The 27,734-nt window shown below is 35.1% G+C and overlaps 2 protein-coding genes across 3 annotated transcripts; one reads left to right on the top strand and one right to left on the bottom strand.

Annotated features, from left to right (window-relative positions):
• Positions 1-422: 422 nt before the first annotated feature.
• LOC125207831 (2-alkenal reductase (NADP(+)-dependent)-like) lies at positions 423-3,107 on the bottom strand. The gene is made up of 5 exons (XM_048107330.2): positions 2,743-3,107; positions 1,958-2,135; positions 1,581-1,747; positions 1,419-1,501; positions 423-1,056 (listed from the first exon to the last, which is right to left on the bottom strand). Exons 1-5 carry the CDS (start codon positions 2,968-2,970, stop codon positions 678-680), a joined length of 1,035 nt encoding a protein of 344 aa, XP_047963287.1. The 5' UTR covers positions 2,971-3,107; the 3' UTR covers positions 423-677.
• A 5,152-nt stretch (positions 3,108-8,259) lies between these two features.
• Positions 8,260-26,920, top strand: LOC125205557 (uncharacterized). 2 transcript variants are annotated; one of them, XM_048104585.2, is made up of 27 exons: positions 8,260-8,499; positions 8,586-8,693; positions 9,743-9,918; positions 10,573-10,816; positions 10,899-10,966; positions 11,050-11,119; positions 11,196-11,549; positions 13,476-13,555; positions 13,691-13,742; positions 13,944-14,097; positions 14,488-14,575; positions 15,088-15,190; positions 15,395-15,482; positions 17,464-17,558; positions 18,170-18,349; positions 19,403-19,654; positions 20,254-20,349; positions 20,821-20,915; positions 20,991-21,054; positions 23,058-23,148; positions 23,226-23,299; positions 23,828-24,073; positions 24,151-24,224; positions 25,416-25,522; positions 25,986-26,104; positions 26,313-26,390; positions 26,534-26,920. In XM_048104585.2, exons 1-27 carry the CDS (start codon positions 8,335-8,337, stop codon positions 26,741-26,743), a joined length of 3,531 nt encoding a protein of 1,176 aa, XP_047960542.1. In that variant the 5' UTR covers positions 8,260-8,334; the 3' UTR covers positions 26,744-26,920. The 2 variants fall into 2 exon arrangements, with proteins under 2 accessions (XP_047960542.1, XP_088917115.1); XM_089060989.1 differs by lacking the exons at positions 8,260-8,499; positions 8,586-8,693; positions 9,743-9,918 and having other exon boundaries at positions 10,699-10,816; positions 10,888-10,966.
• Positions 26,921-27,734: the final 814 nt, after the last annotated feature.

The raw sequence follows: 27,734 nt of genomic DNA, 5'->3' as shown, positions 1-27,734 counted from the left end.
AATATTAGTATTTAATCGTGTTTATATTTGAATTTAAGCAGATATCTCAAATTTATCATAATTAAACGTTTTACATTTTATAAATATAGCTAATTTTCAACATTATTTATTAGATTGATCGCATGTTAAATTTATCGGTAGCTACCCGATTAACCCGTTAGGCTAGTCTAAAATCCGAGTTTTTAGGTTTAGGGTTGAACTTCCATAACCCGAAAAAACCATTACCCGATTAGCCCACACCTGAGTGACCCATAACTCGGGTAGGGTTGGACCAAAACTCACTGGGCCGACCCGATTGACATCCCTACCAGAGACGTCTATGGAAGTTAAAATTCAGAAATCTCGTATTTTAATTAAGTTTTATAATAAATAAATTAAATAGAAATAAAATAATTAGAGCCACAAATAGTGAAGGGAAGAAATAAATAAGAAATGGAGGATTGGAGGTGCTACCTCTTAATTTGTGCAATAGTTTGAAAATCAATAAAATTGCAATACAGATTGTGATATTTGGGATGATTAACCTTATTTAAGTCCTTCCTGTTTACCTTATTTAAGTCCTTCATGTTTCAATTAATAACAATACATCAAACTCATGACTATATATTTATAATTCATGATTATAACTTAATTTAAGTCCTTCCTTATTTTCGATGATTCACTCTTCGAAAACAGATTTACTCACGAGCAACCACCACCACCTGCTTCCCGACGTTGCGACCGGAGAATAAGCCAACGAGAGCCCCAGGCGCGCTTTCAATGCCTTCGGCTATATCTTCGACGTATGTGATCTTCTCTTCCTTGATTAGAGGCACAACCATCTCCATGAACTTCGGGTAGAGATGGTAGTGGTCGCTAGTGAAAAATCCTTCCATACGGACCCGTTTTATTATTACGTTAAGCAAGTTGTAGATGCCTTCGGGCTGCTCAAGGCTATATTGGGAGATCATCCCACAAAGCGCAACACGGGCGTTGAGTCTCATGTTGTTTAGCACCGCTTCGAGCATCTTCCCTCCCACATTATCAAAGTAGATGTCTATGCCATCGGGGAAATACCTAATAAACAACAACACAAATTGTGATTATTATCTATATAACGATAAATTACCGGAAAAACTATAAAATTTGGTCAAATTCTTTCAAAAAGCTAACAAAAAAAATTATATATTTGGATTTGCTATCCACAGACGTGGGATGATTGCGAACTAATCCATACTTCGTGGTTTTTTCAGCCGATTTACCAAACTTTGTGGTTTTTTGGTAGTTTTTATGAAATTTGTGTTGGATACAAAGGATTCTTTTCTTATATAAGAACATAAATATGTGTATTGTGTGTTAAATTACTAACTATTCTTCAATGTTAAATAAGTATACACATTTTTATAACAACGATAGATCATAGGAAGGCAAAAGGTCACCTCTTCAACGCTGCATTATAGTCTTGCTCTTCTTTGTAGTTGAATGCTTCGTCAAACCCGAATTTGTTCTTCAAGAGATCAACCTTCATCAAATAGCACATAAATCGATTACCAATCTAGCCAACAATCTAATAAGTTTTTGATAAGCTATTAGATTCTGACCTTTTCTTTGCTCCCTGCACTCCCAACAACGTAACAACCTGCGGTCTTTGCAAACTGACCAACGAGCTGACCAACAGCTCCGGATGCAGCAGAGACATACACAGTTTCCCCCTTTTTGGGAGAGCAAAACTCAAAAAAACCAACATAAGCTGTCATGCCAGGCATGCCTAAAATGATAACACCAAACACTTCGATTTTAGTCTCATGATCGTACATCTCCCATCGTTTTCGTTAACAGTTTAACTGCATACATAACTAGATAAATAACTTCAGCAGAATCACAAACAACTTGTTCTAGATCAGACAAATAGCACAAGGAAGCATGAATCAAGCGTGAAATTTGAAGTTGATAAACACAATGGGCTCGAGAAACTCACCAAGAATCCCCGTATAATAAGAGAAAGGCAAATCTTTATCAGGGACCTTAAACAATATGTTTGGATCTTTAATAAGGCTATACTCCTCCCAGCCAGTAAACCCCCAAACTAGCTCGCCCGTCTTGAAATTTGGATGAGACGAATCCAGTATTTTCGACACTCCAAATCCAGAAATAGGCTGTCAACGGAAAAAGGTCAAGAAACACAAAAAAATGCAACCAACATTGTATAAATGGAAAGATAACATTTTTTTATTTCTTTCCCCAAAATCTCAAACTATTCATCAAACAAGACCTCTGCAGAAAAATCAAAAAGACATAACAAACATTTTATCAATAGAAAGATATAGTTTTTATTTTTCTCCCCAAAATCTCAAACTATTCATCAAACAAGAAGCTCAAAAAGACATAACAAACATTTTAACTATGGAAAGTTACAATTTTTATTTCTTCCCACTATTCATCAAACAAAATATTACTACTCTGGAAATTGGCACGGGAATTAAAGAGATGTTGTTTTGTGTGTTAAGTGGAAAAAGAAAATAGTATATTTATATTAATGTGAGAGGGAACCTTTTTTTCAAAAAAGAAAATGTGACATCTTTTATGGAAACTAAAAAGAAAAATGTGACATGTACCCCAATTTATTATCTACACAATATTTTATTATAAGTCAATCTTTTTTTTGATAAAATAAAAAATTAAGGACCCCAATTTATTTCTATTCCAACAAGAAGAAAAATTAATTTCAACAAGAAAAATTTCACTTAAAAAAACTAAACTTACAGAATCCAGCGTGAAAGAAGCAATATAGTGGCCCTCGAGCTTCTTCATGCGGCTAAGAATGAAAGGATCACAAGATAAGTAGAGATTCTTCACCAAAATGGCGCCATCGCAACCGCTGGGAATTTTGAGCTGAATTTTGGAAGTTCTAAGCGACATATCAGATTTTTTCACATATGTTTCGACATAGTTATTGAGTACCACTTGCTTGTTGCTTATTTCCTCACCCATTTTGCCGTTAATTTTGGTGGGTTTCTGGTTTTCAACTTCATTGTTTTATATCTAAAAAGCCCTTGAAAAACTCTTGGCCGCACTATTCTTCTTAGAGCTGCAAATTAATGGAGTAGAAGTTTTGGTGGGTATGACAGGGAGCTCTAATAAAAAAAAAACAAAAATTAACACCTAAATCCCTATCCAGCCGCAATTCTTCAACACTGAACACTTGAAAAAGATCCAACTACGTGGGCCCCACCAGTCCATATAAGGAAACCCTAAACCCTAAACGGGTCTTTTATGACTTTAGGTTATGGTTGGCAAATTTTATTGTATTTGTAGGTCATTAGGTATTAACCTCACTATATTAGACTAACTCACGGCACAATATTTGACTTATAATTTTTATTTTGACTAAAGTTTAAATTTTGTCTGGCATATTTATTTAAAAAGTTATTTTGGTCCATTGTTTAAAGATTTTGTCAATTAGATAGAGTAATTGTATTTTAAAGTCCAAAATTAGGCTCGCATATTAAAAAAATCATATTTTGTCCTGTACATTAATAATTAATCAAGTGTGTTAGCTTATAGTTCTAACCTATGAGAAAATATTTCATGGACTAGGCATACGTAGCAAGGTGGATACATAGATTGGTATGCCTCACAAATACTATATTTATACAAATGGAATTCTCTCTCCAGCAGGAAGAATACACTACCTGCATGTAGTTAACAGCACAAATTCTTAAATATGGAAAATTTGAATAGTATACACAATGTCCACTAATAATATATACAATGAGGAGCGTCATCAAATAGTATATATACGCATTATAGATCCAACTTTTACGACTTAAATCACCCATTAATAATCTTTCATATCAATTAAAATAATTCAATACTACTAAAATGCTAGTACACCTTATTAGATTTAAATTACGTATACTTAAATATGAACTCATACAATTTTATACTACTGCTATTTATTACTCCCTCCGTTTCACTATAATTGAGTCATTTTACAATTTCGGAAAGTTTCTTCATAGTTGAGTCGTTTCCAAATATAGTAACTTTTTTCTCTTTTTTACTTTACTCTCTCTTACTTTTTCGTTCTACTTTATTCACTTTATACTTTATTCTCTCTACATTTTCCTCTTTCATACTATTTTATCTATTTATTTATCACACCCAACATTACTTTCTAAAACTCCGTGCCGAAAAGTTTTGCCTCAACTATAGTGAAACGGAGGAGTATTAAATTTAAATTAAAAAGTCACCATCTTATTTTTATGCCATTAAAATGATATTATACGTACAAAGTTAAAAAATTATTATAAAACCAAGAAAATAAAACTTTAGCAAACCTACACGTGGTAAAAAAAACCGTCAAGGACATTTTTTAATGCGATTAAGGACTCTAATTTGTGTTTCTAATTACCATCAACGCTTTAAAAAACGCCCTTATTTTTAGTATCTCAACTAAAATTAGATGTTGCAAATGGAAACGTCCTAAAAATCAAAAGATTAAGTTAATTTGTCCTTCATTTAGGAAGACTTTCTTTTTCGTCCTAAATGATTGTTATTTTTAAAAAAATTCCAATGCAAGTAATTGCATCAAAATTTTTGTGTTCCTAAAAAATAATTTTTTTATAGTGATTAAAATTACTTAATTATAAAACAAAGAAAATTAAAAAAGAATGGCGCATCTTTGAACTCCTGGAAATGAAAACTCAATTTTCAATTGATTTGAAAAATGATGGGATATTTAAGTTACGTATGCTTTATATATGGGTAGGTTTGTGTTAAAATGACAATCGCTCTTAAAGTGACACTGTGACACCACTTATACAGCAATATTATAAACGCTACACAACAATCTATAGATTGCTGTATAGCGTATTGGATATTGCTGGTCAAGAAAAATTGTTGTATAGTGTACAAAATACTGTTGGCCGTCTTTTTCAGAAATTTTTTTTTTTGTCACGTGACACCTTATTATTCGTCCACATCTACAAATGATTGACTAAGAATGATAGTGTGGTATTATTTTAAGAGGTAGCAGCACTCTAGAACTTCCCTATATAGTATTCAAATTTTCCATATTAAAGAATTTATGCCCGTTAACCTCGTGGTAGTGTATTCCAGCTGGAGAGGGAATTCCATTTGTCCAAAACGCAGAAATTTGCTAATGGAACGGTAGCAAATATTTAATATTCAAATAATTCAATTCATCCCAGCACCACCCCCCCCCCCCCCCTACCCCCCCCACCACCACCCGTACGGCCGTACCCACTACCCTATATTAAGTTGATAAACGATTTATTAAATCTGCACTTAACTTTATTTTTTAATCATCTAGTAGAAAACTTGGCATGAACTATTTCTTTTAATTCATTTACTTTTCTGGTAACAAATTCTATTGAATTTTTTCATAATTATAATATTTTTAGTTATATTTCATATTGAATTCATTCACATTAATATATTTTTTTGTTACACTAAAAATGCCATTGAATCCTTTCTAATCATTTTCTTAATATTTCGTATTCATTAATTGTTTTTGTAAATTGACTATTCTATGATTGAGTTTCAATAACGTACATTTGTTTTACAAGTAAGTAACTTTCTAGAATAATAAATAAAGATTTTAAACTAGACAACTCTTGGAAAAAGATATTAATTAATTAAAATTAAATAGTAGACTTAAATTGATTAATGGGTATTTATATCTTTAACACGAGAAATGATAAATTAAAGAGGTAAAGCCCGAATTACTCGTAATTTGGGATTGGACGGGCAATCAATATTATTTTACTGTAGTGGTTGATAATAATATTCTGTCGGACTTGTATTAAATTGGGGCTCAATTTAATTAGTAAAAGTCCAACAGGTTTGGCCCAAGTCCAACCTCCATGGATCCCTAATCAAGCCCTTTTCGATTCTGACAAGCTTTGCCCACCCAAAGGTCATTATCTGAGTTCGGGATACAGATTAGAAGATTCGTGGTTGAGTACGAAAAACATCTTGTGGAGAAGGTGCAAGCAATCGTCGATTCTTTGGAGAATCAGATCGGTAATTTTAAACCGTAGGAAATTCATGAATTAGGGTTCTTATTCTTTGTTTGTGAATTATATGTGTTCTAGCGTGCAATTGATTGTTTAATATGTGATTAATTGATCCCATAACGGTCAAATAGATCTGTAAATTTGATTTATTTGTTTATGCATGACTTCCGCTGTGCAAGGGGCATCTAACCCCAACAATCCACACTTATATAGAGGAGTTAGGATCATTACCAAGTCGATGTGGGACAAGATTTTAAGAGTTTTAACAGCAAGCGACCAAGTATCAATTACTCTGCCTAATAGGTAATTAACAATAATAATACATAACCACATCATACACGCATCGCTAACAAAAGTATTAGACTTAAGTAATAATCTTTAATTGAAATTTTCTGTGTCTATCACTACATATTTTGACGATTCATTTTGTGAAGGTATGGCCGGTATCACTGCATATGTTGGATTTTACGAGATTCGCTCTCTGAAAAAGGGTGAACTCGTCTTTATATCGGCTGCATCAGGAGCTGTAGGTCAGTTTGTTGGCCAATTTGCTAAGCTATTTGGGTGTTACGTCGTTAGAAGCGCCGATCCCAACATAAGATCTTTTAATTATTCTTTTAAATTAATTTATTAAAATTCATCCACCAACTTCTTTTTTTAATTTGAATTTGCTTAATTTGTTGGTGATTAAATGAATATATGCAATTTAATAGTGATAATAATTGACATACTACATAACTATACAGTCAAAAGTCATTTCTAATTCAAGGTTTAAAGTATTCATATGCATTAACTTTAATAAAAATTAATACAAATAACCTCAGCAATTTCTTCATGCTAAAGCAACAGTTTTATTTTGAGGACCGTAATTACTTCAAGTTTTTTTGAATTAATTTATTTATATTTATATTACTTTGTTCAAGGTTGATCTTGTGAAGAACAAACTACGAAAATGTACTCCCCCCATTTCTTCATAGTTGAGGCAGAACTTTTCAGCACAGAGTTTTAGAAATGAATGTTGGGTGTGTTAAATAAATAGATAAAAAAGTAAAAGAGAAGAAAAGGTAGAGAAAATAAAGTATAAAGTGAATAAAGTATAGAGAATAAAGTAAGAGAGAGCAAAGTAAAAAAGAGAAAAAAGTTACTATATACGTAAATGACTCAACTATGAAAAAACTTCCCGAAATGGAAAAATGACTCAACTATAAAGAAACGGAGGGAGTATATTCTTAAATGGACAAAATTTATTTTTACATATACAATTAATAAGTGATAGAAGTCATAGGAATGTCAAAATTTATCTGAACCAATGTCTTTACTAACTAGTGGGCCAGCAAGATAATGGGTCGGGCCTGTCCGATCCAAACATATATATGACTCATATGGCTCCAGCTCGCCGCATAAATAATCAAATAATATTTGGGCCCAAATTTCCCTTTCGGTCTAATGAGCTGAGCCTCGACCCGTGTTTTGTCCTCTCTAATAAGTGTAAAATTTATCTCAAATATTCAAGTTAGGTTTGCTTTTTCGGTCGGTTCTGGTTATAACTAGACTGGTTGACTAGTTAACCGATTTTAATTTTTGGTAAATCCTAAAACCGAAATCGGTCGGTTAAGACCGGTCGATTCCGGTTTCGAACCGGAACCAATTCCCGTTAAAATTATTTTAAAAATATTATGCTTTAATATTATTATTTAAATTTTGCGTAATATAAGATTTTATCGTAAAATATCAAGTTTTAATCGTGTAATATTATTACGTTCGGTCATTATCGAGCTGTGACAACTCGAATAGAATCGCTAACGGTAGAACTGAAATTTTTTGACACGACTCTAAAGTTAATGGGTTTGGATCAAACGTTATTGAGTTTGAGTCCATGTCAAAACCCAATAAAAATCTAATAATTTTTTGATTAAATTTAGATTAGATCAGATTGATATTGAGTTACTCCCTCCGTTCACGAATAAGAGTCCCGTTTTTCTATTTTGGTCCGTCTATAATAAGAGTCTCAGTTCATAATTACCATAAATGGTAAAGAGACTCCACATTCCACTAACTCATTCCACTCACATATCATTTAAAACTAATATATACAAGTGGGACCCCTATTCCACTAACTTTCCTCCACTACTTTTCTTAACATTTCTTAAAACCCGCGCTATTTAAAAACGAGACTCTTAATAGTGGACTGAGGGAGTACATGATAAAAATCCATTTCATATTTAATTTTTTTTATTTTTAATTTGGTATGATTGGTGTAGACTGTAGTAGTGAAACTGTAAGCTAATGCTAAACGAGGGAAAGAAGCAGTGCTCTGATGTCGTCATCGGCGGTGAAGTCATGGAGAACGGCGTTTCTGACTCTCAGGGACGAAAACTCGGCCTCGCCTCCTCGCGCCACCGTTGTCCGCCTCCTTGACAAATTAATTTTATCCCAATCCCACTCTCTCGTTGCTGCTGCGCCGCAGTTGCCCCCGCACGAGGTACTCTCTGCAACTTCCGATCTCACAAAATCTGATTTCATCCAACATTTTTCCTGCCGATTCATAATTTGTACTTGCACTCGCAGCTCACATCCGACTTTATGCTATTGCTGGAGTTGGTTCGCGACCACCTCTCTTATTATCAACAAGGAATTGAAGATGCTACTCACACCTTCGTTAAATTATCTGCACTGGTACATCTTTCATTGTAGTTGTGGATTGGATTTTCATATCGTGCTTTACTTTTGATGTTGTTATGAGGATTAGAGTGATGAAGAACAACTTATTGAGTCTCAGCCTCTCGTTTCCACTTTCCCCCTTCTTACCAAATTAGGGATTTCAACTCATTTTATACAAGTTGTTGAATTAAAAATCAGTATAATACAAGAGTTATAACACATTAGCACCTCTCAGATCTATTGAGCAGCCAAAGCAACATGAATGATCTCCTGGAGGTAGGTTTATTATTGGAATGATCAAGGATAATTATCATAATGAGAAGCAAATATAAAACTTGTGTTTGCCATTAAGTACGTTCAAATCAGTCACCTAAATCGCTCTACTTTATTACCTAAGCTATTCTCGACCACCTTGCATATGTAGGATCGTAAAATATTCTGTGGCTATTGTGCATAATTGAACTAGGTACCACAAGTAAGTATTTCTCTGCTCGCCTTGTAGATTAAGAAATGTCTTCTTCTAGTCTAATGAGTTAGAATCTGAAGATGCGTGAATGGCTTCTATAATAAAAATATTATCTTTGAAAATGTGATGTTGGACGCAGCTACCGTAAGTCATATCAAAATTAACACTTGGAACCAAGTCACGAACTACTAGTGAACATCCTAATCAGCTACCGTATCCTGTGCAGCTTCCATCGCAGTTTGGTCCCTCATGTTCAACCATTGTTGGTAACTTCTCATTTAATGATTTCCTATCGATTCCTCTCCGCTCAGAACAACTTCGTCTCGAGGCTGAAGTTAGAAAATTGACCCTCAACATTCACTTCATTTGGCCAAGTAGCATTGCTGTGATGAGTTTAGCTAAAACGGCACTGTTTTGTCAATGATTATCATATGAATTTGCATAACTAATTTTTGAAGTTAAGAAACAATTTTATGTTCTTATCACAATAAAAGAAAATGAGACAGGTTATGAGCTTGTATTACAAAAATTAATTGGCCATCATGATTTTGCAAACAAGTTTATGACATTTGCAACTGAATTTTTTCATTTGTTGCAGATCCATGGAATCAGTCATTCCTCTTCGCTCGAAATGAATTCAACAACGTGGGCCCTTGTGTATGACTCTTTCAAGAGGATAGTGCAGGTTTTCCTTGGAAATGTTGAAACAGAGATGGCTATTGTCAGAAATGCTGCTCTAATCAAACCCACCAAGGATTGCTTAGAAAGTTTAAGGTGTGGTGATTTTTCTTCCTCTCTCTACATCCTCCCTCCCCTTCTTCTTTCCATAATGTTGTAGTTTCAGGGCACATGAGAGGAAGAGTTGCTCCTAGACCTATAGAGCATGAATAAAACGGAGAACACAACACGGGACAATGTTATCCCCCAACTAGATTAATGATATTGTCCCTCAGCTAAGCTGATTACAGATTTATTTCCTGCATACCATCTTTATAGCTAGATATACATTTCTAAATATGTATCTGTCCCTTCAATTGCTAACCTTTTCCTCGATCCATCTTTTGACAAGAGTAAACAACCCGTGGCCAATACTGGTGTAGTTTTTCATTCCTATCACATGTCCCCTGAAATGTTTCTTTCACATGCTTAGATGATGTAATTAGCATAGTCATACTAAAGGATGCTTGTTTTCTTGGCACAGTGTTTCATTTCTGGGAATGCTTGCTGCTAGTTCTTTGTCTTAGCATTAGCTTAAAGCTGCTTAAGTTTATTACATTAACTTTCTTTCGAACTTTAAAACTTCACTTTCTCTTATTCCTTTAGTTCACAAAATTTTCTGACTTTGGCTTGCATCAACTGCACTTTTTGCCGATAAATTAGTAGATACATCACCTATGGCTAACAAACTGTTAGTTATTCAATTTTCAGGTTACTTTTCAGTTTATATAAGACATCTGCTTCACTCTCTGAAAATGGGCAACTGCTGAATTTTGTTCTTGAAGTGGTTGAGTATTTTCAAGGAGACTCAAAGCATTCTACATATTTTAATGACAACTATTCAGTATCCAGAGGTGCGTGCGAAGTCCTAACAGTTGCTTTTGCCATGGTTGGTGAAGTATACTCCAGAGTAGGTGCTTCTTTGCCAGTTGAAATCTGGAAGTCAACAGTTGTGGTATGTATCCATTGTAGTTCACTTGAAAAAACTGGCTAAAATAGCAACACGGAATTTATTTAATTGTTTAGCGATTTTGTAGGTCCTGAGAAAGGTTATGGACAGCTTGGCTTCTAAGAGTCTTTTGATGGAGGATAATACTGTTGCCAAGTAATTTTCTCTTCCTTTCTAATCAGATTTTTGTTTGAAGAATTTGTTCTTGAGAAATCTAATGGTGTTAACATATTGATCAGGTTTTATGTTGAGCTTCTCCAGTGTCTGCACTTAGTTCTTGCAGAGCCTAGAGGATATCTAGCAGAACATGTAAGAGACTATGGCATACATTGGTTGCATGTTTGGACAAGATGCTTTGCAATTATCCTTGTGTTAAATGTTTTAGGTGGCTGGCTTCGTGGCATCATTGAGAATCTTCTTCCCCTGTGGTCTTGTAAACAAGCCACCCGTTATGAATCAACAAACTAATCACATGAAGGGAGTTGGGTCGACTAGCCAAAACATGCCTTTTCAAGTATCAAATCAACCTAAAAGTGGGCCAAGCAGCCCTTATAGGCCTCCACACTTACGAAAAAAGGTTGCTGGAAATCAACAGAGTAGACACGAGGAGAGCCTAGCTTCTTCTATGCATGAATTTATTTCGTCTGATTCAGATTGCAGTGATAATGATGGATCAGTGATCGATAACAGCAAAGCATATTTAGCCAAGGCAAGATTAGCTGCAATTATTTGTGTTCAGGTTAGTTCATTTTCTCTTCATTGTTTTTTTCCTATGCTTCTTTAGTTGTGCAGGATAAATTTTATGGCCATGTAGATCATTCCTTTTCTAATATTGTTTAGAAACGCCATCTTCTTTCTACCTTAAGTGTCAACATGATCAGTCAAACTACCAAATTAGAAAGTTCTAGCATTTGATCATGGATTGTAAGCCAAGCTCATTTTCGACTTGGTTCCAGCCTGAACAGTTTTTCCAGAGAAAGCTTAAGACACATGCTCTCTATATTAAACAATATAAGTTGGAATACCATGCAACCTTATTATTTCACAACAAAACACATCAGGGACCGATTCAGCTATTTAGATTGAATTAGAATAACAAAGCCCAAAAAATGTTTGAATTACCATCGCCAGAGGAGGGGCTGGCAGATGATGTAACCCCATCTTTTATGAACTACTCCCTCCGTCCCGACTAAGATGACACATTGCTTAGCCGGCACGGGGTTTTAGGAGTTATTGGTTAAAGTGTTTAATTGGAGAGAGAAAAGGTGGGTGTAGGTATTAAAGTAGAGAGATGAAGATAGATGGATATTTTAATAGGAGTGAGAAAAAGTGGTTTGAGTGTATTAATTGGAGAGAGAAAGTTACCAAAAAAGGAAATGTGTCATCTTAGTTGGGACAAACTAAAAAGGAAAACGTGTCATCTTCAGCGGGACGGAGGGAGTAATAAATAATCAATTGAACCTAGCTTGGTTGAGGATTGTGTACTTGATGTTTTTGAAAAAGAATACATTCATTGTTGATACCATGTGCAACTGAACGTAGCTTGAGGGAAAAGAACCGAAAAGAACCATACCCCTTTCATTGTCAATGGAAATTCATCTGCACATGTTTCTTGAACATGCTTGTTGCAAGCATGGTTTCTTGAAACCTCCAATTGAGGATCCTATTCTTGCTCAGCTCTTTGTCTTTCACCAATAAGATGAGTGCCAAATAAACCATCTGACTAGTGACTGCAATCTTAATCTCAAGCTGTATATTTGTTGTATATTTTTTAAATCTTTCCTAGTAACACCTTTAGTTGCAGCTGCTGCATTGTTGTCTTCTCAAGCCATTATTTCAAATAACTGATCCACTCTAAATCTGACTTGATGCAAACTAGGAATGTTTCGGTGGACTTAGGGCTGGGGAAAAATATCGAAAAAATGATATATCGCTCGTATCGTATTGAAAAATATCGAAAAATTATCAAATTTTCGATATATCGTAATTTTCGTTACGATACGATATCGTATCGTAAGTTTTCGATACGATAACGATATGAATTTCCTTATATCGCGATATATCGTTTTATATCGAAAATACGATATATATCGAAAATTTTCGATATATCGATATTTTATTTTCGATATATATAGAAATTTTCGATATATATCGATATTTAACGATATATCGAATTTCGGTACGATATATCGAAATATCGATACGATAACGATATGAAATTTTTTTATATCGAAAGTTCGATATATCGAAAACTTTCGATGCGATAACGATATGAAATTCTTTCATATCGATATTTTCGATACGATACACGATACAACGTTTTCGATACGATATATCGTATCGACCCACCACTAGGTGGACTTAGGATAAAGCCCTCCGAACACCATCACGGCTAAAATTTCTGATGGGCGAATTGCACAAAGTAGAGAACTTCAATTGAGACCCTTATATATGTAAATATATGAAGACACTGCTACTTAAATTGTAATAGTTCCATATTTTCTAGACAGATAAAAAATACTACACTTTATTTTGTAGATGACTCTTCTCAAAATTAACCTTTATTAATTCCAAGTCAAGAATTTGTATCAGCAAAACTTATTTGTTTAAATTGGTAATCTATGTTATCTATTTCTTTCCTCTAACCCTTGAATTTCGCTCGAAGGATCTCAGCCGAGCTGATCCGAAATTGTTTACAGCCCAGTGGACAATGCTTTTGCCATCCAATGATGTGCTACAACACAGGTTAAGATGCTCTCCTCCATCTCTTGTTTATGATATGCTATGGTATATGAATCATTCATGGGTTTGGGTTCACTAAACATTTCTTGTCCTACTTGTTTTGTTCTTATAATTTATTTACTCTCTATCTTTATGTAGGAAATATGACACTACTTTGATGAGCTGCTTTCTTTCCGACCCTTCATTAAAGGTTTCATTATATTGACTGCTGTTGTCAATCAAACGAACCATTCCTCTGCTCTTTTTATTTTTATATATCTTTTGTAAATATCTATGCAACAATCTCTGTATTTTATTCATCCAAGCACTCTGGTCATATAGGGTAAATTGTGTTCATCTTTCCTTATTTGAGTTTCTGTACTAACTACTAAGGCTGTAAACTTTTTCTTAGGTCCGGACTGCAGCTGCTTCTACTATTATGGCAATGTTGGATGGGCCTGCTTCTGTTTCCCTACAGGTAGCAGAACTTAAGGAGCACTCAAGACATGGGTCATTTACCACACTTTCAAGCTCTCTTGGGCATATCTTGATGCAACTTCATTCAGGTATTTGGATTTAAAAGTTCGTTTGCTTGTTTGCTTGGTACTTTTGTCTTGTCACTTTATGCATGATTTTAGCAAGTAGTTCCAATTTTGCCAACTCCAACAATAGAATTCAGCGACGTGATGACACATCAGATGTCTTTGCTACATAAAAGTGAATTTTAGTCAAATTTTGTGGATTATGGTTGGTATAAGGTTAGGTTACATATTAAGGCATGATCATATTAAGGCATGATTGATGATTTGGTTCCGATTAAATTCACAAATTGTCCAATTTGCAAATAATTTTCAACATGTTGAGTATATCTGATTTTTCTCCCTACTAAGCCTTTCTAGAACTATGATGCTCTAAGAACCACAGTATGATTGACGGATATTCTTTATATTGAGCAGGTACATTGTATGTAATCAAACACGAAACCAGCGATAGATTGCTGGCATTGTCATTTAAAATCCTAATGCTTTTGATAGCATCCACACCGTAAGTTTTAGCTTCAGAACTTTTAAATTTTTTCCCACCTGCTTCTATTGTATTTGTCCCTTTTTTTAGATTAACCATATTAGGTTGAATATGTGAAGAAACAATGGGTTTACCAGTTCTTCGGAAGCCTCTATGATTAGTGAAGGCTTTATGCTCCTATTTTTATGTTCTATCACAACTTGTTCTTTGTTCATGCCTTCTTGGGTGTTCAATAAATAAATTTTGGTAGTCTTGTATACAATAAAACAATGAAGGCCTAAGTTCATTGTGCTTGACTTGTGTTTAGCTTTTATCCTTATTGAACTGATGAACCACAATTTTGGTAGAAAATTTGTTACCTTATTCTGTATTCTTGCTTTTCTGGAAAGAAGACATGGGGGTCCTAAGTCACTTAGTGGAGAGTTGACAGAAGTGGAACCTCTTATTAGAATTACTTGCATTAGCATTTAGTGGTGATTCACAAATGCATCAATTAAATGTTCAAATGGGTCCAACTGTTCTTCAATCAATAGATATTCAAGAATGCCTCCTGAGCTGCTCTCTAGGGTTATCTCTTCCCTCCAGTCAACAGTTGAAGAGGGGTTTCCATATCATAATGATCGGAATAGCTTACTGGTAAGTATCAAGCTCCATTTTCTGGCTTCTTTTGGGTTGTGGAGTTTGTTTATTTGTCATGTGTGCAAATTTCAGTCAATTTCTCAAAGATTCTATATGGAGCATAAATTTATGCAGAAGAATTTCTCCAATTGATGTGCAGTTTCCTGTTCTATACTCACTGTTGCCTTGAATTGATATCTTTGCTTGGTTCCAATTTTGCAGGCTGCGGCAATTGTTTGCTTAACCAGGGCTCTTTCTGTGTCTCCCTCAATGCATGTAAACAATATGCTGTTAGGAGAAATTTCAGCAGGTTTGTTGCATGTCACCATAATTCAACACCTACCATGTTGCATTTCCTTGTTCCTTGGTTGATTTCTTGTTTTGTCCTTGATATGAATGGGCTTGTAGCTGTCCGCTATTCTCAAATTAGGACCGCTTCCTCAAGAAAAATAAGTTGAGGAGAGACAGCAATGATAAATTTATCATTATTACAAAACTGCATACATATAGTCTCAGGGCTGTCTATCTATGATGGAAATGCCAACAAGAAAAGGAATAATACTTAGTTCTAGTTACAAATAGAATTGACTGGTAATATAATACTAATTGTACATGTAACACCATCATGTTTGATGGATCTTTTCTGGTACAATATGGTTGAGTATGTAGTTCCACGAGCCTTGTAGTTTAGTGGCAACCCTAACTATATAAAGTTCGATTCCTAGTTCCCCATCCCCAAACTCAGTTAAAGATGAAAGGACTGAAAAGTTTGGGTAGAATTAGAATACTCAAAATACTATTGGAACCAAATGTGATTTTATAGTTGAATTCTGATAAGGATAACTTTCTTTGTAAACTTATCTTTTCATTACAAAGAAATTTGATTAAAAACACAATGTAGAAATTATAAAGGGATGAGTAAGAATTGAGGCCCACCTATGACTATACAACTTAGTAATAACATCTCACTAGAGCTATGTGAGAGCATGCCCTAGCAGGCTTATACCTCTTAATAAAGCAGTGGTAGTAACCTTTTAGACCCACATACTACTTCAACCGTTGTATGAAACAGCTAACGTGAGATAGTTGAAACTTTCTGTACACTGCCAGTTGATACAATATGATCCAGAACTGAGTAACATAGTCATAATAGCACGCAAGTGGCACACATGGTCCTCCAATCACAACTGTAGACCAGAATACTATAAAAACCTCGAGCACAATACGTAGGCGTGGACGTAAATGTCATTCATGGCAGACCGAAATATTTCCAATGCAGTATTTAAGCCATATAACTTAAATAAAAACTTGAAATGGACGAAATGAGTTTCAAATGCTAAGTGATGTCCTCAGGTTCAATAGGTGCAACTCAGATACGATGATAACCCAAACATTTGCACTGTGAAGCTCGTCCAACATCTCTTGGATGCTTGGAATCGGGTACCTGTCTGGAACGGTTTTCTTGTTAATCTCTTTGCACTCAACAACGAATATACAACTAACATCCATCTTTGGAACTACCAATGTCGATGTCGAAGGACGGCGAAACCTTAGGGATTTTTAAGCCCATTACCAAATCTTCAAAAGCCCTCTGTTGTGCATGACCATAAAATTGTATGTTGGCAACTTGGTGACAAATTTTGAAGGCGAAGCCAACGCCTAAATTCGAGCATGCATCGATGTTTCTCCTCAAAATTGGCCATGTCGCCTCGGTGAATGGATGTTGTCAATTGACCAACCACGTCAAGGCGACCAAGACGGCCAGTGGCCAAATCTATCATTTGTTTTGTAAAATAAAAATAAAAAATAACAAATAAATTAATAATATGTAAAATAATACTCCCCTTGTCCTGCCTCACTTGAGGTATTTCTTTTGAGCACGAGAATTAGGAAAATGGTGTTCAGTGAGGAAGTGGAGAGAGAATAAAGTAGAGCAGATAATAAAGTAGATAAGTGAGTAGAGAATAAAATAGGAGAGATAATGAAATAGATAATTAGAAAAAGAGTAAAGTAGGACAAAGAATAAAGTAAGATATATTAAATGTATTGTTTTTTGCCTTAAAAAGGGAAATGACTCAAATAGTGTGGGACAATTCAAAATGGAGTAGGAATTAAGTAACATGGAACGAATGGAGTAGTATTTAGTTAAACATCGTAAAATTATCATATGTACTTTATATACACCTTCACCTTGTTTAGATCTTCTTTTATCATCTGTACTTTTTTTGATTAAGGAATTGTAATGTTACTTCAGGGTTAATTGATTTATTTGCATTATAATATTTGACCAGGATGTTTTGAAGGCCAGAGTTCTGGAGTTCTGTGTACCTTGTTTCGATATTCCGAACAATTATCAACCCCGTCAATAAGCTTAGAAGCACTTCAGGTGACATTTTTCTCTACTGAATAAACTAACATCTATTTCTATTTTTCGGAGGTGCACATGACATGAGCATTATGTTGTATCATGCCCAACTCTCAATTTTCCGGAAAATGCACTATTGCATACTGGTGACAACTTGTGGACATGAAATTTAGTTATTTGAACTAATCATTGTGAACAACCATTAACATGAATGATTGTTGCTATTACTTTTCTTTGTCTATGCCTCTCCTTTACTTTCTATTGATCCCCGGATATCAAATGGAGTGCTTGCCATTGCCTGATTATACTGAGTTTGAACCATGCTTGCTCTATACCACTACTAAGTCTTTAGTAGCCCACTTTCCTTTTTTTTATGGGCACACATGCCGTACGCCTTCAGCTCTCTAGTTTTTTTCTTGTTCTACCACGGGCCGTCCTCTACCATCCTCTATGTCTATGGATGCTTCTACATTTTTGCATTCTGTGCTTAACTACAATAACGGCATATGCACCCACTTACTCTGACTTTTGAAATGTAGAGCTTAATAATTTTAGTGTGAAGTATCCTCTGTTTCTTTGGTTCAGATTTAGTCAGACAATTATAATGTTTTAATTGTTTGCTCTTGCTGCAGGCTCTTAAATCTTTGTCTCATAATTATCCCAATGTAATAACCTTATGTTGGGAACAAATTTCCTCAATCATTTATGGAGTATTGGGTTCCTTTCCTGATGAGTCTTCAAGACTATGGAGAGGTAATGGTGAGCAGACTGCTGCACCATTGAAGGAGAGAGTCATTACTGCTTCTGTCAAGGTGGATTTGTTTCCTTTCGACATTGATGCCATATTTTCTCTTAGTATCTTCTATTATCTCAGCACATTTAAATGATCCAACAGCCTCCTCAATGTCTCAAATGCTTTTAGTTCCTCGCTCAGTATCTGATCTTCCTCTTACTGTATCAGTCAATTTTTGTTCCTCGCTCGGTATCCCTCATCTCTTGGGTACACTTTACCTTTGTAGTTAATACTCCCTCCGTCCCCAAAGAGTATGAACTTTGGGTTCGGCACGGGTTTTAATAAATAAGGGGAAAAGAGAGAGAGAGAGAGAGAAAGGGTAGTGGAAATAATGTTAGTGGAGAGTGGGGTCCACATTATTATAATGGTATAAGTGTTAATGGTGATGGTACAAGTTGTAAATAAAATGATGTGTAGGGGTAGTATGTTGTTTGAATTTTTCAAAATTAGAAAGTTCATACTCTTTAGAGACGGATGAAAAAGGAAATAGTTCATACTCTTTGGGGACGGAGGGAGTAAGAATTTTCAGGTTCATATCTTAAAGCTACCCTGTACATCAGCAAGGGAAGATACTTGTTTCTCCATTAGGGAAATACAACTGCCATTTAGAAAATCCTCAAAGAGAACAAAGCACAAGAAGTTTCGCATAGATGAAGTACTATATTATAATTGGCTATTTAATTAAGATTGGTGTGGTGACATAACAATGTTGAACACTCTAGTTAATTGAATGACATTTTTTGCAATCTTTTCTTTTTTTCTTTATACAAAATTGCTTTATCTCCTATGTTCTGTATTTCCATTTAAACGTCTCAACTGAGCCAAATCACGTATTATGTGCTTTTGTTATCATTATTCAATCAATTTCTCACATGCAGAGTGTTCTGTGCTAATTTATTAGTTCAGTATTAGTTTAAATTTTTTAACTAGAGCTTGGTGTGGGAGCTAAGTCTTTGTCCTGTCTTCTTTATATGCAGCATTGTTAAAAGTCAATATTTGCTATTTTTCTGTATCTCTGATGAAAAGTGACTTTCTAGAGTCTTGACTCATGAACTTGTTAACCTTCGTGCAGGTTTTGGATGAAAGTCTTCGGGCTATTTCTGGCTTTAAAGGAACTGAGGATATTTCAACTGATAAATCACTTGATAGTCCATTTATGTCTGACTACGTGAAAACGAAGGCAATCTCATCAGCTCCATCATACAGTTTAGAGATTCCTGTTTCAACTATTGATGATTCTAAAACATATGTCTTAGCAAGTGAGAGGTGGCTGGAAGCAACAATCAAGCATATGCCTCTCGTTATTAATCATTCTTCCGCGATGGTTAGTTGAAAGAAGATTCATTTTCTTCAAGTCTTTAACTGTGGCCATGTTTTTTATTAAAAATAAAGTAAATAATGATATAAATACCTCTTAAGAAAATGAGCTCCTAGAGATTTATTTCTAATTAGTAGAATGCATAATGTTAAATTAAACTAACCAGTATAAAAAATAAATTACTTCCTACTTTTTTGCAATTTTCTGTGGATGGATGATATATTTTTGGTTCGTTATATTGCAAAATGAGACATTGCAAATTCAAAATAAAAAATAAATATAAAATGCATTAAATATCTATAAGTAAATTTAGTAATGACTATTAAGAAAAAAAAAAGTAGTTGGACATGTCGAACCTTGATTTATTTGAGAACTACCTTGCTACCTTTTTCTGATAGTTTCTATGAGGATTTTGTATTTCTCCTTTTTTTCTTTATTTTCCATTTATTCAATATGAGGTTAATGTACTCTTGTTAGCTTCTTGATTCACTGAATGCATTAGTGTTTGGTGTTGAGCTGCATATCATGATGTATGCAACTCATTATATGAATCACAAACTCCTTAAGTTGTGCAAGTGGATCTCATTTTTCCTTTTCTTTGATAGGTAAGAGCTGCATCAGTGACCTGTTTTGCTGGAATGACTTCTCCTGTTTTCATTTCCCTTCCAGAGGACAAACAGGAATACATAATTGTATCTTCAGTAAGTCTGTTGTAAACTTGTAGCTACCTGTTCTTCCTGCTCTCTAGAACTCCTGGATTATTTGACATGTCTACCAAAATTTGTTCCATTTGCTTAAATCTTACTCCCTCCATCCATGAAAAAATGCCTACCGTTCCATTTTCTCCTGTCCACAAAAAAGTATGCCTAATCTATTTTAGGACACTACCCAATCTCCTTCATTATCAACCTCAATTCATTCATATATTTACCTAAGTACCACTATTAGGCATGTTTTTCGTGGATGGAGTACTTTTTATCTTTTGCTATATTTTTAAATTCTAATGCTGAGACAGAATTGTACTTGTGACTAACCATTAAACTACATAAACATGTTTGTCTGATGGCAGTAAATCCACAAAATTTCAGCCATCAACTGACTTATGTACCTTAATAGCAAGTTAGGACAGTGCTGATTAAACTCATTTACATTCTTGCATTTATTCTTTGCAGATTAATGCTGCACTAAATGACGAGGTTCCTTCAGTTCGGTCAGCTGCTTGCCGAGCCATTGGTGTTATTGGATGTTTCCCACAAATATACCATAGGTAAACAAAAGCTGGTAAGTCTCATAGTTTCCTGTGCTGGTAACCTGAGATATACTCAAGTTCATTCTTTTGCAGAGCGGAAGTCCTGGAAAAGTTCATCTTAGCTGCTGAGCGCAACACTCGTCATTCACTGGTCTCTGTAAGTTCTAATGCCTCTGATCCTAGTTCCTTTTCTTGCCTATCTTTTGACTTATCCTCTCTCTCTCACACACACAAACACACACGGAAACACATACGCAACACGTACACACATAATTAGTCCAACTCCAGAGTCATGATCACTTTTCACGTACTCCCTCCATCCCATTCAAGTTGACCCACTTTCCTTTTTGGTTTGCCCCAACCAAGATACCCATTACTAAAATTGGAAACACCTTTATCTCTACTTTATTCACTCTCTCTTACTATACTCTCTCCACTGAACACAAAATAAAACTGCATAAAATCCAGTGTCGCCCAAGGAAGGGATCATCTTCCTTGGGACGGAGGAAGTAGTAAACAAATATACTATTTGTTCTGAGGGTTAAGTTCTAAGTGCAGAGAACATGGAAGAGATGCTTAGACTCTTTAACAAAACATGATATACTAAAATTTCTATTTACCATCATTAATATACATGATATACTTCAAACTTTGACATTTCACCAAATGGCTTGTAGCTAATTCTTTTTTATCACCTTTTTTTCTGGTGAACGGGGTTCAATCAACAACCTAAAAAAAGAAGAAGAAAAGAACCATGAGATTTTGTTCCCTTTTATAGTTTTTGCTAGATAGTTTTTGCACATGCAGGATGTCCCATCTCCATTGGCGAATGCCCAATGCTTGCTCTTGACGCAGTTCCCAGATGGGCTTTTGTTACCTTCTTTACGATGGAATGACCCTCTGTATGTGCCGCTCATGGTCCACAGCCAAGCCCTTCTCACGCAGTAACAGTTTCATTGTACATTGTGGCTTTTCTACGACACCAAACAATTCATCAATTAACTCAGCCCCCATTTCTTCGTTCCCCATAGCCACAAACAATTAGAAGAGAAATTCTCTTATGTCCAAGCATTAGTTGCGGACTTCTCCTCAAAGATAAATCCTAGACGAGTCCTTCTCGTCATGAGTCCTACTAAGTACTAATCTGATCATATCTATTGAAGTTGGAAAAAGAAATTCATAGCATTTAACTAAATATAATTTGATTAAAATGATAATGACTACTCCCTCTGTACGTCATTTATAGGCCCATTTTGACTCGCCACGGGTTTTAAGAAAATGGGGAAAAGAGAGTGGAATTAATGTAGGCCCCACTTTTGTATGTTGGTTTTATAATAGAATGTGAATGTACTGATTTAGTTGGATGTAGGGTCCATTTACTCAAAATGCAAAAAAGTAAATAGGACTCAAAATCGCGGATGTACGAAAATGGTGAAGTGGGGCATTTTTTCGCAGACACAGGGAATAATAAACTAGATTAGTAAAAAGCAAAAGTGTTGGGCATGGCCACACTTGCACCTTTGACCTTTCCCCTTCTGGCATAACTTTATGTGTAACATGTAGTCATGTACAATCTCCAACACTTCTGTTGACATGCTTCTTATATCTTGCATATGTTTTCTCGGTTAGTTTAGTTGATTTCATACACCAAATGAAAGAAATGAGTAGGTTGCTTACAACATACACTTTTTCAGTATAACCTTTACCAGGCTCATTTTTCCTTGAACAATTGTAGGAAATTTGGCTTTTCAATAGTGGCTTTGTACGTTTCCGGAGTGACCCTGACTGAATTAAGCACTAATTAAGCACTTACATAGTTTCTCCAAGCATCAATTCATGAATTCTGTAGTTTCATTTAGCACATCATTATTGTAAGAACAATGTAGAACATCAAGTGTGATAGCTTTTGGTCCTAGACAATATGTTTTTTATTGGGTAAATATATGAGACCAATTTTGGACTTTAGTCATTTTTAAACCCCACTTTCTCTTGACTTTTGAAATTGATGTCTTAGTTCTATTATATTGTTGAACTATCTTGGTTGTCATCTCTTTGCATGAATTAAAAATTGAATTCTGAATGGGGGAGTTTCCTTGTCTCGTTTGAGATTTCTTTCTTTATGTTTTCTAATCAAATGAATGTATTAATTGTAATTTCCAGGTTCGTATTACGGCTTCATGGGCGCTAGCGAACATATGCGATTCTCTTAGTCATTGCTTGGATGCACTTTATGCTGGAAGAGGTTCAATTGGTGGGCATTGTTGGAGTTCTACCTTTGATTCACTGAAACTTTTGATTTTTTTCCAATCTAATGTCATACCTTGACAGGATCTACAAAATATTCTGAATCCACATCACTGCTTGTAGATAGTATGTTGCGACTGGCCAGGGACAATGACAAGGTACAGAGCCAAGTGCAACATTTTTCTAAGAGGCTGAAATCTTAATCACTTTAATGATTGAATGAAGCCTCAACTAACTTAGGGAAATTAAAATTCTCTTTTTCTTATCTGATTAACAAACCTTAGGATGCATCTAATGGAGCTGATTCTATCTGGTTACTTGTGTGCTCTTGCTATAGCATGTCCCAACTAGTGCTCTCTTCTTTTGCATGTCCCAACCTGTGTGAGTTTATGATGGCCTTTACATGCCCTTTCTTTCTCATGTCCCATCTATTGTGAATTCATGATCTCCTTAACCGAAAGCTGTATATTCTTCATCAACATAAATATCATCGTTCTTATTCTCTGGAGCAGTCAAACCTACATAATACATGTGCATAGACCACAGGTGTATGGTGTTATAATATGCTCATTAGTGGCAGTTGTAATGTGGTTTTAATATCTCAAAGCATAAATTTTCCCAGCACCTGTTCCCGGTGCATCTCTTGCCCTATTTTATAATCATGTTTTAATTTATATGTGGTACAGGTAAAAGCAAATGCTGTTAGGGGTCTAGGAAATCTTGCAAGATCTATCCAATTTACAAAGAATGTACCTGTTGATGGAGATCCATTGGATTCCATGCATTCTAAAATTGAATACCATGGCACACAAGGATTCAAGGATCATATAAAAGAAAGGTCACAATCAGGTCAAAGTTCCTCAGGGAGTTTTGATTGGCTTGATCAGATGGTGCAGGCTTTTCTTTCTTGCGTCACAACTGGAAACGTTAAGGTTAAGTGAAATCTGTGATTAGTATTGTGTTCTTTTTATTTTGTATCATTGTTCTTGAAACTGAGCATTGCTAACAGGTTCAGTGGAACGTATGTCATGCATTGAGCAATTTATTTCTGAACAAGTCTTTAAAGCTGCAAGACATGGATTGGTGAGTGATCTGTTATTGTAGTTGTTTTATTGGAGATGATGGAAAGACTCGAGTTACATGCTGTGCATGAAATTGGAAGTTTAATCAACGAGGAAGAACTCAAATTCTTTCAGTTTATCGAGTATGCATCATATTACTGTAATTCAACTTCAGTGATTAGGGGGGTTGAAATGAGTTGCTGAAGAAATCATTAAAGTTAGGGCCTCTACTAAAGTTTGTTTGAATTCTATATTTGTTAAATGCTAGATCATGATTCTCAAAGTTGTAGACATGTAGTGTGACTTCATTGCTGCTTTGGATATACTTAGAATTGAATGCTGACAGGAATGCCATTTGTTTGCCACCTTGCTTAGTGTAGAAAGTTTATCACCACCTGCTAATATGTGTATCCTTTCAATCTTATTTGTTATATTCTTTATGCTATTCTTTTCTAGTCCACAAACTTCCTTTCTTGATATGTACACTTTTGCAAGTTATGCAGTCGTCTTGATCTGATTTCTATCATTGTCTTGTGCAACTTATTGTTGTAAAACTATTCTCTAGTGTGGCTATTGAATGAGCTTTTCTTTAATCTTATACTTTTTCTCCATTTGTCATAAATCATAATCATACTAATATTGCAGATAATCCAGATATGTCCTGACTCTAATGTCTGTTGGGTTTAATGGCACATATCTGATGTCATGATCTTGTCTTGTTTTGAAAATTGCATACTACTCCCTCCGTCCCACAATAAGAGTCCTGTTTTGCCATTTCGGTCCGTCCCACAATAAGAGTCTTATTTCACTTTTACCATGAATGGTAAGTAGGCCCTACATTCCACCAACTTATTCCTCTCACATTTTGTTATAAAACTAATATATAAGTGGGTCTCATATTCCACTAACTTATTCAACTCACTTTTCTTTACATTTCTAGTAACCCGTGCCATAACTAAATTGGACTCCTATTCTGGGACGGAGGGAGTAATAAAAACTCCTTGTCTTACTTCCCAAATATAGCAAGTGTCAACATGTCTTTGCAGACTGTTTTGCTTTGATAACTAATTTGTGGTGAACCTTGTTGCTTGCAATAACTTTAGAAGCATCTGGGGCAGACTTCGTAGGCATCTAATTGAGTTATTAATTTGGATGGCTCATCCATTCTAATTTGCGATTGCATATTCTAAGACTTCAATTGCATATTTTGCAGGTCCTCATCTGTATTCAGTATCCTTTTGTTGCTACTTCGGGATTCCTCAAATTTTAAGATAAGGATACAAGCTGTCTCTGCCTTGGCTGTACCAGAAACTATAAATGGTGGAGTATTAGTAGTTATATACTATTAACTAGAATGAATCTACGTTAATAATATTTCCCTCTTTCCAACTCCTTTACCCTTTCTTTTATTGTAGTATTTGTTTTCATGAAGCATTTTTTCCTGTAATACTAATTAGCGAAAATTGTATTAAAGAAAATTGTTTGTATTCTGGATCTACCATAAAACAAAGGGAATGAGCTGGTAGTTTTTATTTACACTGTTTTTTGGGTTAAATCTTAGACCAGCTCAGCATGGCCTGTTAAACCATACCTCAAATGATTTGAAGCTTAATTGCTTTTTTGCTTAATTTTTTTTTTTTTCTTCTAGCAACTTATAGAACAGTCTTGAGTGATGTTTAGTATCATGAGATTCAGTCTCTCTTTTCAGTGGATCTTCGATCCTTATCTTGATCTGGTTGTATTTTCATTTGTAAGTTTTTTCTTATGTTATATTGATTTGCAGATTATGGAAAATCATATTATGATGTTGTAAAAAGTGTGCAGCATGTTCTTGAGAATTTTAAATCAGATCAGATATCAGAACCTTCTAACTTCAAATACCGGATTGCCCTGGAAAAGCAGGTCAGCGTGAAAAATTCTTATCAACTTTGTTTTTTTCTCTGAGTTATTAATATGAATGTACTTAAATTTGCTGAAGGATAATATCTGTTGTTAACATTTTGATTGTCCACAGGCCATAGTTGGCCATCAGTAACTTGTATGCTTTTCAAAATACATGGATATATTTGTGCTTACAATTTTTATATTGGTGTTTATTTGTTTGTTGCAGTTAACTTCAACTATGCTGCATCTACTGGGTCTTACTTCAAAATGTGATCAACAGGCTATACAAGATTTAGTTGTCAAAGTAAGACGAGTGACGTTTGCTGCTGTACAAATGTGGTCATGTTTCATAGAGTTGCCTGCTTAAGTGCACATTCTTTTTATTTGAAAGGTGTATTTCGTTTGTTTTGAACCAAGTATAACTGTTTCATTATCTGTTTCATATAGAAAACATCATTCCTTGAGATTTGGATTGAAGACCTGTGCTCGTCTGTCGGGGATACAAGTAATTCCGTTGATGAGGCAAAGCACGCGTCTGTGGACCAGAAAAAGGATGTTATACGCAGAACAATTCAGTCACTGATTAAGGTATATGAGAGCAGTAATCACCATCTCATTGCTCATAGATTTGAAAAATTGGCCACAAGGTTGGTCTAAGTGAGAGTTGTGTATAGGTAGCAATGATAACCATGAGAACAAAAATCATACGGAGGACAGATGTGACGAAATCAGTTAAAACTAATTTGCGTATTCAAATGTTGTATTCGTATTGGTTTACAAAAGATCTATCGTTTGTCCTTGAGGGTTCAAGATTAGCCCTCTTACGCCTACTAATTGATGGACCCGAGATGCATTTTTCCTAGCTCATGTTAGTGAAGTAATAAATATCAAGAAGTTCCAAGGGCAAGAAGAGTTAAAGACAAGGCCAAAAACCCTAAACCTAAAGGAAAGGTAAGGAAGCAACTCAAAAGGAAACTAATGAGTGCCATTGTTATAGAAAACGTGGTATTTGAATAAAAAATGTTTTGCTTGGAAGAAGAGAAACGTTGAGAATCAAGATGGCCATGATTAGGCAGAAGAGGTAGACACTCCTTTAATTCTAAATGTTGTTGAAAATGACAGGCAAATTTATGGATTATGTATTCAGATTGTAACTTCCAAACGTGTCCACGGGAGGAGTGGTTTGAAAATCTCGATTAGCCATGGAATTATCTTGGTGAATGGAAAAATATAACAAAGTGAGATGATTATTGGTGGACGAAGAGAGTATATTTTTTTTATTAACCGGTATATTTCGATTCAATTAACAACTTCCTAGATTATAGTTTAATAAAGAGGAAGACGAACCTCTATAAAGAGGAAGATGATTAGCGAAGTGTCTAATGACATCTGCAACAGATTCTCTAGAATGTTCTGAGGGAATGAATTTGCAGTGGAACGCGTTGGAGCCCACCTGACGGGACGGACATCACATGCTGGCTCGGAGAGGAACAAGCTATCACACCACGCGCGCCCCTTTTGTAGTCAATGGGTGTTCGACGTGATGCCTATTGGTTGGGCGTGGAGAAATTTCACAATATGGATCTCAATTCGCTAACCTTTTGAAATTTGATATTAAATTCACTGACATTTCAGAATATGAGATCGA

The sequence above is a fragment of the Salvia hispanica genome, chromosome 6 (assembly GCF_029641045.1).
Source record: "Salvia hispanica isolate PSC_SH4W2 chromosome 6, Shi_PSC_v1, whole genome shotgun sequence".
Taxonomy (NCBI): domain Eukaryota; kingdom Viridiplantae; phylum Streptophyta; class Magnoliopsida; order Lamiales; family Lamiaceae; genus Salvia; species Salvia hispanica.
Note: the sequence above shows the minus strand (reverse complement) of the source record. Positions and strands in the feature narration are given on the sequence as shown.